The 15,362-nt window shown below is 43.0% G+C and overlaps 1 protein-coding gene across 2 annotated transcripts in view; it reads right to left on the minus strand.

Annotated features, from left to right (window-relative positions):
* Positions 1–2,101: 2,101 nt before the first annotated feature.
* Positions 2,102–15,362, minus strand: part of EIF2AK3 (eukaryotic translation initiation factor 2 alpha kinase 3) — a 73,850-nt gene continuing 60,589 nt past the window's right edge. For both annotated transcript variants that reach the window (XM_055122621.1, XM_055122622.1), the window contains exons 14-17: positions 13,131–13,298; positions 6,960–7,061; positions 4,255–4,317; positions 2,102–3,282 (exon numbers count right to left, since the gene is read on the minus strand). In XM_055122621.1, the coding sequence (XP_054978596.1) occupies positions 3,076–3,282; positions 4,255–4,317; positions 6,960–7,061; positions 13,131–13,298 (540 nt within the window). In that variant the 3' untranslated portion in view covers positions 2,102–3,075. The remainder of the gene's footprint in view (positions 3,283–4,254; positions 4,318–6,959; positions 7,062–13,130; positions 13,299–15,362) is intronic.

Consider the following 15,362-nt stretch of genomic DNA (forward strand, 5'->3'; position numbering starts at 1 on the left):
ATGGCTTTAAACCATTGTCCACATGAAGAGTTTAAGTGCAGCTCACTGCAAAAAAATTTTTTTGAGGTGTATAACCTTGAGTTTTTACTATTTCTGGTATATTTGGGCCAGTTACCCATGGACCCATTTGTGTGTTGTGTGTAAGAAAGTGGAAGAATGTTTTATTCCTTGCTTGGCAGGAAAAGGAGAAAGTGAGCCACCTAGCGGCAGCTACCATAGTTGCAGAGAGAGAATCTAGCGAGAAGCTAGTTAATGAATGAGTCGACTAGTGGAGACTTTGACTTTCTCTCTGACAGCTGACCAGACTGAACATTATTATTGTTGCCCCTTCTTTGAGAAATGGAATAACACTTGCTTACTTAAAAAAAAAAAACCCTAATGCCTTCCCCACTATATTATTAAAACTGGGAAAGCATCACTTTCTTTTTTTGTTTGTTTTTTGGGTCACACCCGGCGATGCACCGGGGTTACTTCTGGCTCATTCACTCAGGAATTACTCCTGGCAGTGCTCGGGGGACCATGTGGGATGCTGGGATTCGAACCCAGGTCTGTCGAGTACAAGGCAAACGCCCTACCCGCTGTGCTATTGCTCCAGCCCCAAGCATACTTTGAAAAGTGATGTCCCCAAACCACCTCCTCTATCTTCTCTAGAATCATTGTGGCAATGATTGCCAAAGTGGGCAACACCTCCTTTTCTCTGACTATTAAAGGAAGCAAAAGGAAGTGGGAAGTAGGTGGGAAGTGTCTTCACCCCTGTACTACCTCTCTGACCCAGATATGACTTTTGGCCCTGAAAGGGTGTGTCTCTCTACCTTGCTGCTGGTCAGCCCAGCAGGCCACGTGCCTGTACCTGACACACGTGAAGTCCGTGAGGTCTCCCTTAACGCACGGTCCTCTCTGCTCTCAGTTCCCGGATAGAGGGGAAACTGAGCAAATATCTTCCCAATGATGATTCCATAAAACTCTGAGACTTGGTCTTGTCAAATCTTTGGGAAACAACAGAAGTTACCTGTTTGGGATAAGATTTCTTTGGTTTGGGGTCATACCCAAAGTGCTTAGGGAATAATCTTGGCTCTATGCTTAGGGAGACCATATGGGGTGGCCACAAGCAAGGCAAGCACCTTAATCTCTTTTCTATCTGTCTGGGAAAGGTATTTCTTTTTCAGTGACATAAAGATTTTACTGAGGGAGGATAATAATTCTAAGGAGTAAGTAGTATTTTTCAGGAATAGACAGAAAGAGCAAGAAAGAGAGGAGGCAGAAACTGTGATGGGGGTGAGAGAGAGACAGGGAGAGAGATAGGGAGGGAGGGAGGAAAGGAGGTAGGGATAGAGAGGGAGAGAGAAAGAGGGAGGGAGAAAGAGAGAGGGAAGGAGAGAGAGAATCACCGTAAATAAAGGAAATTTATGTCCTAAAGGACCCAAGCAACTCTAGAGCAGAGTGCTACTAGAAAAACATTTCTTTTAAAAATTTTTAGTATCATTTTGTTTTGTTTGGGGGCCATACCCAGTAGTGCTCAGGCTTACTCCTGGCTCTGTGCTTGGGGATCATATGGGATGCAGGGGATTGAACCCAGGTCAGTCATGTGGCCACTGTACTATCTCCCTGGTCCCCAAGAATAAGATTTCTCTTTGTTTGTTTTGTTTTGGGCCACACCTGGCAGTGCTTAGGGCCTATTTCTTTCTCTACATTCAGAGGCCACTCTTGGAGGGTTTGGGAACCATATGGGATGTCCGGGATTGAACCTGGGTTGGCCACATGCAAGGCCCTACCCACTGTTTTATCTCTCCAGCCCAAAGATTAAGATTTCTTGATTTTAAGATCTGACCTGGGGCTAGAGCGATAGCATAGGGGGTGGGGCATTTGCCTTGCACTCAGCTGACCTGGTTCAATTCCCAGCATCCCATATGATCCTTTGAGCACTGCCAGGAGTAATTCCTGAGTGCAAAGCCAGGAGTAACCCCTGAGCAATGCCGGGTGTGACCCAAAAAGAAAAAAAAAAATAAAGATCTGACCTTTAGTAGACATTTGGTCCTATTTAAAAAATTTTTTTAAATAATTATTGTGAGGTAATTACCCTCCCCAGTAAGAGTCACACATAAATATTTTAAAATTTTATTAAATCATTTAGACTTGAAAGAAGTCACAATAGTTAACACACTTAAGTGTGTTCTGTACACCACCAACCCAAATGGATTGAGTTTGGAATTTTTATAAATAAAAAATAAACATATTTACAATGAAAAATAAAAACATGTTAGCAAATTAGATGATTAAACTTAACTATAATCAGTTTTGGAAAAATACCAACCTACTAGATGACATATAAGACATTTAAAGTTTCATTAGGTTTAAAAAGTCCATTAATTGAAGAAATTAGTTGTAATATATAATTCATTTTTTACTAAGGCCATTTTTCTTTCCCAAACCAGAAGTTTTGACCAATTTATACCAAAAACGCTTCATTTTCCTTTCATTGGAGGTAAAAGTATGGAAAGCTTGAACTATCCCTAGAACCTAAGGGATAAAACTACTTAATGCTATAAAAGCCACTATAAAACTAGCTATGGACATACAACATTAGGCAATTTGTGCTACTTTTCATCCAAAATAGTGCATATTCCAAATTTACCCACCAGGGACAAAAATGGAGTCAGCTTTTTTGGAAAATCAGTTTCAAAGTCACCACCAAGTCTCCAGGAGGCATATTCCTAGAACAATAAAGTCACCACACGTAGGAATTTTCATTCTCCTGTACTATAAAAATATTTCCACTTTAATGTTTTCCTCTCTATTTTAGAGAGTGCTTCTACCTCCCTTGGCAAAAGGTGAGGGTGAGAAAGCTTGGTCAGCCAGTCCCAAGAGACAAACGAAGATTACGGACCACACCTAAGTAAGAGACAGGTCCTCTCCTTGAGCAGAGCAGAAATCAAAAGCTCATTCACATTAGGGCAAGTCCCCTCCCCACCTCTGTTCTATTTTTAACTTAGCCAAAGTAGCCGGAAACAACAGTGAGCAAAGAAACCAAATTTTAAGTCCACGATTCTGGAAACTCGGACGGGGACCGAGTCCAGCCTAAGAGAAGCTGCTTGGCAAAGGGCTGTGGGAGAAGCTGGGATGTCTGGAATGTTTTGTCCCTGATGAACTTAAGGAGCGGGATCTCTGTCTGAGCACTGTTTTTCCTGGAAACTCCAAGTCCTCAAATACAGCATTTTCAATGATGTCTGTCGCTTCCGGCCGTTCAGTGGGTGAAGGAGACAGCATGTCCTGAACCATTGCAGACTGAAATAGAAACATTGGTCTATGTTTAAAGGCCGAGCCTGGACCCCTAAACCAGTAGCTAATAATAATTCCCCTCTCCAAATAAACACGTGTCATTTGGAGGTTCAATGTATTCGAACATACAATAAAGCGTCATAAATTATATCCTCTGAAATACAGACGTAACCTGACTTTAAAAATAGATCACGGGCTTGAAAGATAGTACATGGGTCAGGAGCTTGTCCTGCAAGCACCTGAATTTGATCTGAGCACCCCATTATTGTCCCAGAAATGGCCCTGAGCGCAAAGTCGAAAGTAAGTGCTCAGAGTTCACAGCTCTCACAGCTCCCATCCCTGCACCCCAGAGAGCCACAGGAGGCACTGTGGAGCATGAAGCCCAGTAGGCAGCACTGTAGCAGGTGGAGTACTGGAGCACTGTTATCCTGTTGTTCATCATTTGCTAGAGCGGGCACCAGTAATGTCTCCATTGTGAGACTTGTTGTTACTATTTCTGGCATATCGAATATGCCATGGGTAGCTTGCCAGGCTCTGCCATGTGGGTTGGATACTCTCGGTAACTTGCTGAGTTCTCCAAGAGGGGTGGAGGAATCGAACCCAGATCGGCCGCGTGCAAGGCAAACGCCCTACTAGCTGTACTATTGCTCCAGCCCACAGCAGGTGTAACCCCCTCAAAACAAAGGATCAGGTCTCCTTCCTCTAGATCTTTCGCTTCCTCATCTGCTAGAAGAGGAAACTGATGAATTATTTGCCAAGGGCACTATATGTTCTAAATGTAACCCTCAAGGTAATAAATGATGAGAAGTAGGGCCAGAGCAATAGTACAGTGGGAAGGGCATTTGCCTTGCATGCTTCTGACCCAGGTTCGATCCCTAGCATCCCATATGATCCCCTGAGTGCACAGCCTGGAGCATCAATCAGGTGTGACCCAAGAATAAAAAAAAAAAAAAAAAAGAAGATGAGAAATAGACATACCTCACGAGGATATTTCTGAGTAAAAAGTGGTGGAAATTTGAGGTTTCTTACATCAGTTAAAATCTAGAAAGAAAGGTGTTAGTTACCTTTAAGTTAATTTTGATATATGAATCTATTTAAACATAGAATATTTTTGATGCTCTAACAGACTAAGAAAGTTATTAAATAGATGGAATACTTACCAATAGCTTTCCTGATGTGATTATGTACATATAAAGTGCTCCCTGAGCATAGATATTCACATCATCAAATCACCAAATACTAGAAAAGATTCTCCTTCTCCCATCCCTCCCTCCCTCCCTCCCCCTTTTCCTCCCTCCCTCCCTCTCTCCCTCCCTCCCTCCCTCCCTCCCTCCCTCCCTCCCTCCCTCCCTCCCTCCCTCCCTCCCTCCCTCCATATCTCACTGTGCTCAGGGCTTACTCCTGGCTCTGTCCAGAGATCACTCCTGGTGGTACTCAGGGTACCATATGCCAATGAAAACTTGATGAAACTTGAGTTGGCACTGTGTAAGGCAACTCAAAACTGTAACTCAACTCAAACCCTTAAACCTCTTAGCGTTGTGTGTGTGGGGGGGGGGAGGGAGGTGAAGAAAATCAAGTCAATTCTTCTAAAACTTAAATAAAACTGAAGCTAACTAAGCCAACGTTTTCAAAAGCTCATTGCTTACACGAACAGCTTTAGACTCTTTCTGTTCCAGTTCTCTTATGTATAAAACAAAGGTAACACGGCTCATCTTATATGGTTTTTCTGACACTTAAACTCAGGCAAACTATTTAGTACAATGCCTATATTGCTTTTGCAATGATGACAAAAAAGAATAAAGCAATAAAGTAAGAAGACAGGCCCTTGAGGGTCTGCAGGAAAACGGACACTTGACCCATCTACCAATTATAGGTGAGCATGATCTCTTGTAGATTCTTGGGAATCAACTGATGGACATGCATGAGAAAAATGAGAATCATGCAAGAAAAAAAAGGAAAACATGAAATCTAGAAACAAGGAATGTAAGCCAGACCAGTAGAGAAGGGTTATATGGTCACTCATACAAGGTTGAGCGCAGAGCCTAGGTCAGTGCTTGCAGGGCCAAGATAAAGGGTGACTGCTCACTGAACCCCAGCTTTCTGGGGCATTTCTGGTATCTTATTGAACAGTGTATATCACTGAATCTGTTTCAGTTTTTTTTCACACCTCTTCCATGGTAAGTTGTAAACTGGAAAGCAGTAAGGAGATCTCTGTGTAAAACAAGGAGGTTTCTAAAAAAAGTAAAAACAAAATTGCCCTGAAATCCAGCTAAGGGGTGCAGAGATAGTACAGCAGGGAGAGTGCTTTGCATGTGGCTGACCTGGGTTGGATCCCCTGTACCCCTTATGGTCCCCCGAGCACTGCCTAGAGTGATCCCTGAGTGCAGAGCCAGCAGTAAGCTCTGGACATCACCAGGTGAGGCCCCAGAACAAAACCAAAATAAAAAACCGTAAGATTCAGCAATTCCATCATTAGGTAACTATCCAAAGAACACAGGAATGCTAGATTAAAACGTGTGCACTCCTTTCTTCACTGTAGTGCTATTTACAGTAGTAAGATCTGGAACAAACCAAAGTACCCAGGAACAGGTTCGTGGAGAATGAGAAGGGAACCCAGGTCCTGCATCAAGGTATCTGCTTCTTGAGCAGTGAGCCACACCCAGGCCTATTTTCACTTTTTTTTTATTTCTGTGTTTTGGCTTTGTGGGTCACACCTGGTGATGCTCAGGGGTTACTCCTGGCTCTGCGCTCTGGAATTACGGTAAACGCCTACCTCCTGTACTATCACCTAGCCCCTGTACTATCGCTCCGGCCCTAGGTCTACTTTTTTTTTCTTTTTTTTCTTTTTGGGTCATACCCGGCGATGCACAGGGGTTATTCCTGGCTCTGCACTCAGGAATTACCCCTGGCAGTGCTCAGGGGACCATATGGGATGCTGGGAATCAAACTGGGTAGGCTGCGTGCAAGGCAAATGCCCTACCCGTTGTGCTATTGCTCCAGCCCCATGAAGACTAAATTTTATTATTTATTTATTTATTTATTTATTTATTTATTTATTTTTTTGGCTTTTTGGGTCACACCCAACGATGCACAGGGGTTACTCCTGGCTCTGCACTCAGGAATTACTCCTGGTGGTGCTCAGGGGACCATATGGGATGCTGGGATTTGAACCCGGGTCGGCCGCGTGCAAGGCAAACACCCTCCCCGCTGTGCTATCGCTCCAGCCCCCAAGACTAAATTTTAAATGGAAGCAAACATTTTACAAATCTTTAGTTTACAGGATCTCTCCCTTTTCCAGTTAAGTCTTCTGAAATTAAGACTAGGTTATCCTTCTTTTAAAAAAGCTTCCTTGGGGTGCTTCAAGTAACCCCTGAGAACCACCAGCTGTGACCCCTTCCCCCTCCCTCCAAATATATATATTTACACATATATATATGATAAAATGCTTTCTTTTAGGGGCCAGAGTAATAGAATAGCAGGTAGCCACTTGCCTTGCATGAAGCTGACCCGGGTTCAATCCCCAGCTTTACCAGGAGTGATCCCTGAGCACAGAGCCAGGAGAAAGCCCCAAACACAGCTGATGTGGCTCGAAAACCGAAATAATAAAAATTAAAAGGCTTTCTTTTGTAAATTCTGGACTTCCTTTTCTGCTTTTTTTTTTTTTTTGAGGCGTGGGAACTTACCCTGACTCTCTCCATCTGAGTGCCGAATGGGTAGAGCAGCTCAAACAGAATGAGGCCTAAGGAGAAGATGTCCACTTTGTGAGAGTAGCTGTTTCCATGAATCTGAAATCACAGAGAAAGAAAAAAATATTGGGAAAGGCTTCACCAGAAACCACAACTGATTACATGGTCTTATTGAATCGCAAAGTCGATTTAGTCACTTCTTCAGTCATTTTAAAAGTAACTGTATGTGTGAAGATGCTAGCAAAGAGTTAATCATCTCTCCAGCCTCTCTCCTCCAACTCTCCACAGCCAGGGTAATTAAACCATTCAGCATTACAGAAGGAAAGCCAGGGTCTAGCTCTGAGATATGCATCAGTGAGAGAGGCCAGGCAGAAACCCGGAGCCTTGCAATGTGTTTGAGCCGCCAAAAGCTGCCCCACAGCCCCTGAGGTGAAGTTTTTCAAAGGACCACTATCTACAGCAAATCTCTTATTTCTAATCATCTTAGTCCTCACCCATTTTTATGAGAAAATCTTCATTACTCCAAACCACTAATCAACTGCGGTTAGCCCTCATTATGGCACTTAATTATGGACTATTTGGCATTCTTGGTTGTATTTTTTTCATGTGTGTATTTCTTATTCTTCACCACTAGATTATACAGTCCTGGAGGGAAAGGAAACGTGCTTCTTTTGTATTGCTACCATCCAACACGGAGCTAAGTATAGAGACGGTACTCCATAAATACTTGTTAAAATGAACAAATGAATTACAACCTTACTCCTCAATGATACAAAGCCTCATTCAAATTAAAAGTGACCTCCTGGGACCCAGAGGAACCCCTTTATTTGTGAAAATTACTTTAGGCAGGCACATAACTTGACAGCTGACCAAAGGACAAAGAAGCACATCACCTGGGGAATGCACCAAAACTGGGGGGATCTGGAGGGAGCCGCCAGGGATTAGAGAACCATCCCAGTTTTTTTTTTTTTTTTTTTCAGACCTGCACTTGCCATCAATCCCCTGGGTCCTCGGGAAAGGAATCTGCATCTATGCTTAGGCTAGCAGAGAGGAAATTCTACTACACCCCCCCCCCCCCACCTACCCCCCATCCCTTCTCTCTTACCCCAGGATTTGGGAAGTATTTCAAAGAAAATATGTAGAAAAACAGAGCTGACAGGAATCCCCTGAAATACAATTTGGGAATAAATGTTTATTCCTACTGAAGTGTCCTAATTTGATTTCTTGCTCCCTAAGGTGGAGGGAAACATGCACAGAGACCTTATATAGGGATGGTTTAACCCCAGTGATGTTCCTAACAATAAATTATAAGCAAGATGCCCAACTAAAAATGTTGCTTAATAGAGAGAAAACTACGCAGTTGAAAGACTGTCAGTAATGGGAGAACTCTCTCTCCTCTCCTTCTCTCTCTCCCTCTCTCTCATCTCCCTCCCTCCCTAATAAAAAAAGGGGAGGGGGGAAACTTTCAATAATGTAAGAAATACTTATTTTAATACTGTGTTTGGAATGTTATGAACTAGAATCAGTCATTTTTTCCAAAATAAGGTATTTATAAATATACAATATATACATAAACACACAGAGAAGAAACTAACCTATGTCACTGTTTTAGAACACTTAGATTTTTAGATGATTCTTATTCTTTATAATTTTGATATCTTTTATGTTCCCTACATTGGATTAATATTTGAGAAAAGCACTATTAAACCTACTTATAAGGACAAATTAGCACCATAAACACAATAAAGAGTACCTCTATAAAACACCTTCTAAAAAATTGGGACTAAGCAAAAAATTTCAAATGGACAGAATATAACAGAACCTTTCAGAGTTTAAGTTGATTGTTTTATCACTGCAAAATATTAAAACTTGGTCTGTATTTTATAGTAATTAAACCAGAAGCAAAAATAATTGTGGTCTCTGCCTATTTACTCCTTCAAAGAGAGTGAGAGAAAATTAAGAGCTTTAAAAAAAAAGAAACCCTTTAAAAGATCTTACTATAGGGGCTGGAGCAATAGCACAGCGGGTAGGGCGTTTGCCTTGCACACGGCCAACCCAGGTTCGATTCCCAGCATCCCATATGGTCCCCTGAGCACCGCCAGGAGTAATTCCTGAGCTCAAAGGCAGGAGTAACCCCTGTGCATCGTTGGGTGTAACCCAAAAAGCAAAAAAAAAAAAAAAAAAAAATCTTAGTATAGCTTATGAGGCTTAAACAAGACAATTTATATAACCTACAAAATGCTGGGAGATTTTTTTTAAACATTTAATTAAATGTAATTAATAAATTTTGCAATTTTTACATTTACAAAATTTTGCATCAAACCCTCGGTCTCACGCATGAAGGCATGTGCTTCATCACTGAGCCTCACCCCCAGCCCCGGGAAATTGTTGGGGTTTTTTTGGTGGGAGGAGGGAGGGGGTACATCCATTGGTTCTCAGACTAATCCCTGCATGTTGCTGGCAGAGGAAGAGGGGTGCACTGGAGGTGGTCCGGGGGTGGGGGTACACCCTGTGGTACCAGGCACCTAACCCAGGTCTCTCAAGTGCTCTCTAGTCCTTTGAGCTCTCCCTAGCTCCTAGACTTGATTTTTAGCCCCTGCATTTATATAATGCAACACACCGTGACAAAACTTCTAGTTATCCCTGATTTTGTAGTTATTTTCAACAGTAACAAATATTACTTGCCACTTCAGCCTCTTGCTCAGGTGGCAACTCCTGCCTCCAACAAAGATGCCCATATACCATACACATGTGCACACGCATGCACACATACATCAGTCACAAGTCGACATGCAGCTGGCACAGCCACGTGGATGAAGTAGCCAAGACGACCACCAGGTCATCTCTCCTTCCACTGACACCCACGTCTCCTCATCCACCAAATCTTTACAACACCTGAATTCTAGACATTATTTTGTATTTTGGGGGTGAAACAAAAAATGAGATGGGCAACACTCTTATTTTTATTGATTTTTTAAAAAATTTTGAGTTATGCTGAGCTCTGTGCTGGGGGACTGTGCTCTGCCCGGATTAAACCTGTATCTCCAGCCCATGAAGCCTGTGTCCAACCCCCATTTTTATAGTTTATATACTGGGGGTGTGGGGGGGGAGTGTTAAAAAAATAATTCAGAGAATTGGGAAAGGCTGCAAGGACAGACCCTGACAAGGAGCCAGAGTCAGTCACACATTTCACACAGGTCTGGGGAATTACCGGGAGGACACAGCCTCCAGTTCCTCATTGACCAGCATCCAGGGAGTTTTCCTTTCACTCCTGAATTTTGTTTTCACAATATTCATATTATAAAGGTATCATTCCAGCCTTCTGAAAAAGGATTTAAAAAAAAAAGTTAAAACTTTTTACTATCAATTTTGATAAGTGCCTAGGCAGAAAAAATAAGAAAACATGGAAAGGTACAAAATATCATTCTAAGTCCCCTGGTCAGTAAGTCACCACTCCCATTTGCTACCTCTTCCCTCCAGTCTCTCCTACAGATATAAATATACATTTAAAAATTTTGATATTCCATACAGGTATAATTTCTCCTTTCACTAGACCCTGGAAAATCATTTGATCACAATGATTCAATGACGTGGGTGAGATTTTTCTACTTAAGATAGCGTGGATACTTCGGGTTGCAATGACTGACCAAGCATAATAGTTTGTTGCAAATTTGAAAATTCTAATCACTTCTTTGATTTGTCACCATGCCTCTTCCTGCTCCAGCTGACCTACTAGAGTGGCTTATATATTTTTATTTGAAACTCTAACCGGCTCCCATTCACGTTGTTTTCTAGCTTTGCGGCTGTTCCTAAGCTTGCAGCTCCTCCTGCCGCCTGTGGGGCAGAATGCTAAAGCCGCTTCGGCAGGGAGGGGCTTCTCCACTGAAAGCCTTTAAGGCAATTTGTTGCCAAACAGAACTTTGATGACTTACTACTAACATTACATATTTTTAAAAATTATTTTCTTGGGGCCTGAGCGATAGCACAGCGGGTAGGGCGTTTGCCTTGCATGCGGCCGACCCGGGTTCGATCCTCGGCATCCCATATGGTCCCCCAAGCACTGCCAGGAGTAATTCCTGAGTGCAAAGCCAGAAGTACCCCCTGAGCATTGCTGGGTGTGACCCAAAAAGCAAAAAATAAATAAATAAAATAAAAAAATTATTTTCTTAATGTATTACACACATATTTTTAATTCACTATTTACCCAATAGTTATTTAAAAGAATGTTTTAAATTCTTAGCCATTCCAGTTCAGACAGAGAAGGGAACATCAAGTAAGCTCTGGTTGGAGGACCCGCTCGGGAGGGGAGATGCGTGCTGAAAGTAGACTATAGATTAAACACGATGGCTGATCAATACCCCTATTGTGGACCACAACACCCAAAAGGAGAGAGAGAGAACAAAAGGGAATGCCCTGCCACAGAGGCATGGAGGGGGTGTGGGGGGGAGGGGGGATGGGATTGGGAGGTGGAAGGGATACTGGGTTCATTGGTGGCAGAGAATGGACACTGGTAGAGGAAGGGGTGCTCGAACATTGTATGAGGGAAACACAAGTATTAAAATGTGTAAATCTGTTACTGTACCCTCATGGTGACTCACTAATTAATAAATAAATTTTTAAAAATTCCCAGCCATTCAAAACAGGATGAAGAGCTTTACAATCCAACATTTGAACCAATCAACACAGGGGACTGGAGTGAAGTACCATGCGGAGGGTGTTTACCTTACTCTTGGCTTGACCCAGACTTGATCCCCAGTTTCCCATATGGTCCCCAAGCTCTGCCAGGATTAATTCTTGAATGCAGATCCAGGAGTAACCCCTGAGTATTGCCAGGTATGACCCCCCCAAAACAAACAAACAAAATAAGCAAACCAAGAGGCAGGGGGAAGGTTGGGTTGGGGGTGGGGGAGATATTGGGGACATGGGTGGTGGAAAATGTGCACTGGTGGAGGGATGGGTGTTCAATCATTGTATGACCAAAACTCAAACATGAAAGCTTTGTAACTGTACTACGGTGATTTAATTAAGATAAAAATAAATAAGAAAAAAACCACACCTAATCTCCTTTTTCCCTTTGTTTCCTGTTTTCCTTTCATACTTTTTCTTTTCTTTCTCTTTCTTCGTCACACCCAGAGATGCTCAGGGGTTACTCCTGACTCTGCACTCAAGAATTACTCCTGGTGGTGCTTGGGGGGCCATATGGGATGCCAGAAATTGAACTCGAATTGGCCGTGTGCAAGGCAAACACCCTACCAGCTGTACTATTGCTCTGGCCCCTCTCCCTTTTGTTTTTAACTGCATTGTAATCATGGAAAAACATTTATAACTTCTTTCTTTCTATGTGGAGGGGCTGGCAGGAAATGCTCAGAAAGATCTCGCAAGGCTTAGGAATTACTCCTGGCTTGGTGCTGGGGGTGGGGGGACCATGCGGAACTGGGGACCAAAATCAGGCCTTCAGCCTATTGAGCTCTCTCTCTCTAGCCCTTACTTGGTGGTGCTCAGGGCTTACTCCTGACAGGCTCACGAACTGTATAAGGGGCCAAGGGATTGAACCTGGAACAAACTAAACCTAGAACGCATGTATAAAGCAAGTGCCCTACCCACTGTACTATCACTCCAGCCCACTCTGGGTTCTTACCCGTGCTTACATGTACAGGTTTAGACACCAAAAAGCCTGAGAACCACTGATGGGAGGATGGCTAAGCTTGTGATTGTCAACAGTCTGAGGAGGGTTGAACATGCCACTCTTTAGTTCCACTTGCTAGCCGCTTTACACTGCTTTTTCTTTGAAGACTGAACAGGCAACACATTGCAGTCCTCCTACCTCTATTTCTTGATCTGAAAGTCGACTTAAAACAGAGAGCGACAGTCCTGGAAATAGTCCCTATGAGCTCACTTAAGGCAAATGGGAGTTAAGTTTGGAAGGAAGGCATTCTAAGTCTCTTCACAAATTTTTGGCTGTGGTCAGGTTCTTGGAGTAGAGGGAAAATACATTTCATGTGCTTATTCAGCTGTGTTGCCTGAGAAACACGAACACATTTTTCAGTATTCAGATTCACTTTACTGTGTATTGTATGTAGCTGAGGGATGGAGGTTTATGCAGTATATCTAACTTGTCCTGCTAACCACAATACTATTGCTAACTCAGAAGAAAAACAAAAGACACACCTGCTCGGGGCTCATGTACAGTTTTGTCCCCACTTGTCCTGTGTGCCTGGCATATGCTGGCATGGGAGTCAGAACCATCTGTTCTTCCTCATCTTGGTCCATTGCAGTCACGAGTCCAAAGTCTCCGACCTTGACCACATCATCCACTGAAAAGAAAATGTTGGAAGGCTGGAAAAAACAAAGCAGACAAAAGCATGATGGATGGATATGGCAAAGGCAAGGAAGCAAATTATTTAAATGACAGAAAATAAATATAAGAAACTGCCTGTTATCAGACATCTTTCTCTTTAAAATGAGCTAATATGAAAATAAAGAAAATTCTTCAAAGCCAGACAGTACTGCGGGTGACAGGATGGGGAGTGTTGCAGAGGAAGCTACTTAGCATTTACTGAATTTACTTAAACCCTCAGAGATTCTCATTTCCTAACATCCAGCACATTCGACCTCCATATCTATATTCTGAGACTCTCTCAGCAAGTTTCTCTACATTTTTAGATTATGGTTATAACAACAGTAATAATGATAGCAAAGGCACATATGGCTCTTGCAATGTGTTTTAGCCAGTTTACTGCTATAAACAGGTGTAACACCACCTTACTTCCGCTAGTGGGAGTTTTCTTCCCACCCTCTGCTCCTTACCTCAGATCTATGAAAACCACCTTACTTATCTCCTTACTGCAGAGCTATGAAAACTGAGGCTCAGAGATGGGGAAGAAACTGGCTGGTGCCCAGATAGTCAGAGGAAAGAGCCATCTGTGAAAGACCCCAGAGTAGGACGCAGGCAGAGTGGTTCATGAGCGGGTGTCAGCACCCAACACAGTCCCTGCTGGGTGGTGGCTAACTAACAGTTGACTGAATGAACACAACAGAGTGGTCTTTAAGTATGAAGAGATGATGTGCTCTTAACTATAATCTGTCTGTTTTCATTTGTTTGGGGCCATACCCAGCTGTTCTTACTCCTAGTTCTGTGATCAGGCTCCATGGAGGATGCTCGGATCAAAACCTGGTTATCAGCGTGCAAGGCAAGTGCCTAGCCCACTGTATTATCTCTCCAGCCCCAAGTGCTGTTAACTATAATCTTAAACATCCTCTTTTCATATGCTGAGACCCCTGGCTTGAATTCTGATCTTTCATACACTGTTGAAAGGATGCACTGATCAAATATCTTCTGGGATCCTCAAAAACATTCCCCTAGGTGAAATATATCATCTTCCTCTGACAGTCTTCTCTAATCTCTGCTTAACATGACTGCCAATCATAGCCCTTGAAATGAGACAAAAAGGAAATCAATTAATTCATGAAATCAAATTCCAACAGGCTTCAAATACTGCTAGGCAAATAACATTTTACTCCTAAGCTCAAAAATACAATTTTGACTTCAAGTAATCAAACTGTAGCATATAATCAAAACCTGCAGTTGCCTGTGTCTGTTGTTCCATAAAGACCTTCTATGCCATAATAAGAGGCCACCCTGATGCTGACTCTATCTCCTCTGCCCTCTTCCATCTTCTAGAGCCAGCTGCTACTGACCGAACACTGATAGATTATTTTTGTGTTTTTCTCCAGCTTCCAACAGAAGCATCCTGCTGACTTAGGAAATGTCCCTTTCTGGACCCTGTGAAAGTTATCCTGAGTTAGCAGCCTGAGGGCCTGAAACCAGTCAACATAATTCCAAATCCTGGCCAGGATACTAATCTAGGGATAAGTATGTGTCCCTAATGTGAACCATGTCAAAGGAACCCAGGACTTCTACTCTATCATGAGGGAGCTCTCTTCCCACGCTCTGCTGTATTACTTCTAACAGCTTTAAAACAAGGAGCCCTGGTCTGGAGAGAGAGCACAGTGCTAAGATGCTTGCTTTGACCTCGGTTTGATATCCAGAACTGCATATGGTCCCCGAGCCCTGCCAAGAGTAACCCTTGAGTGCAGAGCCAGGAATAAGCCTGTGCTCAGACAGGTGTGGGCCCAAATGCCCTCCCTGCCAAGTGAAGAAAGAGAAAACACCCAACATATAGCCTTGAAAACTGCTGGGCTGGCAACTTTTCAGAGACAGTGAATTAAGTAAGACCTTTTCAAAGAGCAGGATGGATAGCGCAGGGGTTAGGGCATTTGCTTGCACGCAGTCAACCCGGGTTCGATCCCTGGCATCCCATATGGTCCCTCAAGCACTGCCAGAAGTAATTTCTGAGTGCAAACCAGGAGTAAGCCTTGAGCAACACTCAGTATGACTTT

This window comes from Sorex araneus, chromosome X (genome assembly GCF_027595985.1).
Source record: "Sorex araneus isolate mSorAra2 chromosome X, mSorAra2.pri, whole genome shotgun sequence".
Taxonomy (NCBI): Eukaryota; Metazoa; Chordata; class Mammalia; order Eulipotyphla; family Soricidae; genus Sorex; species Sorex araneus.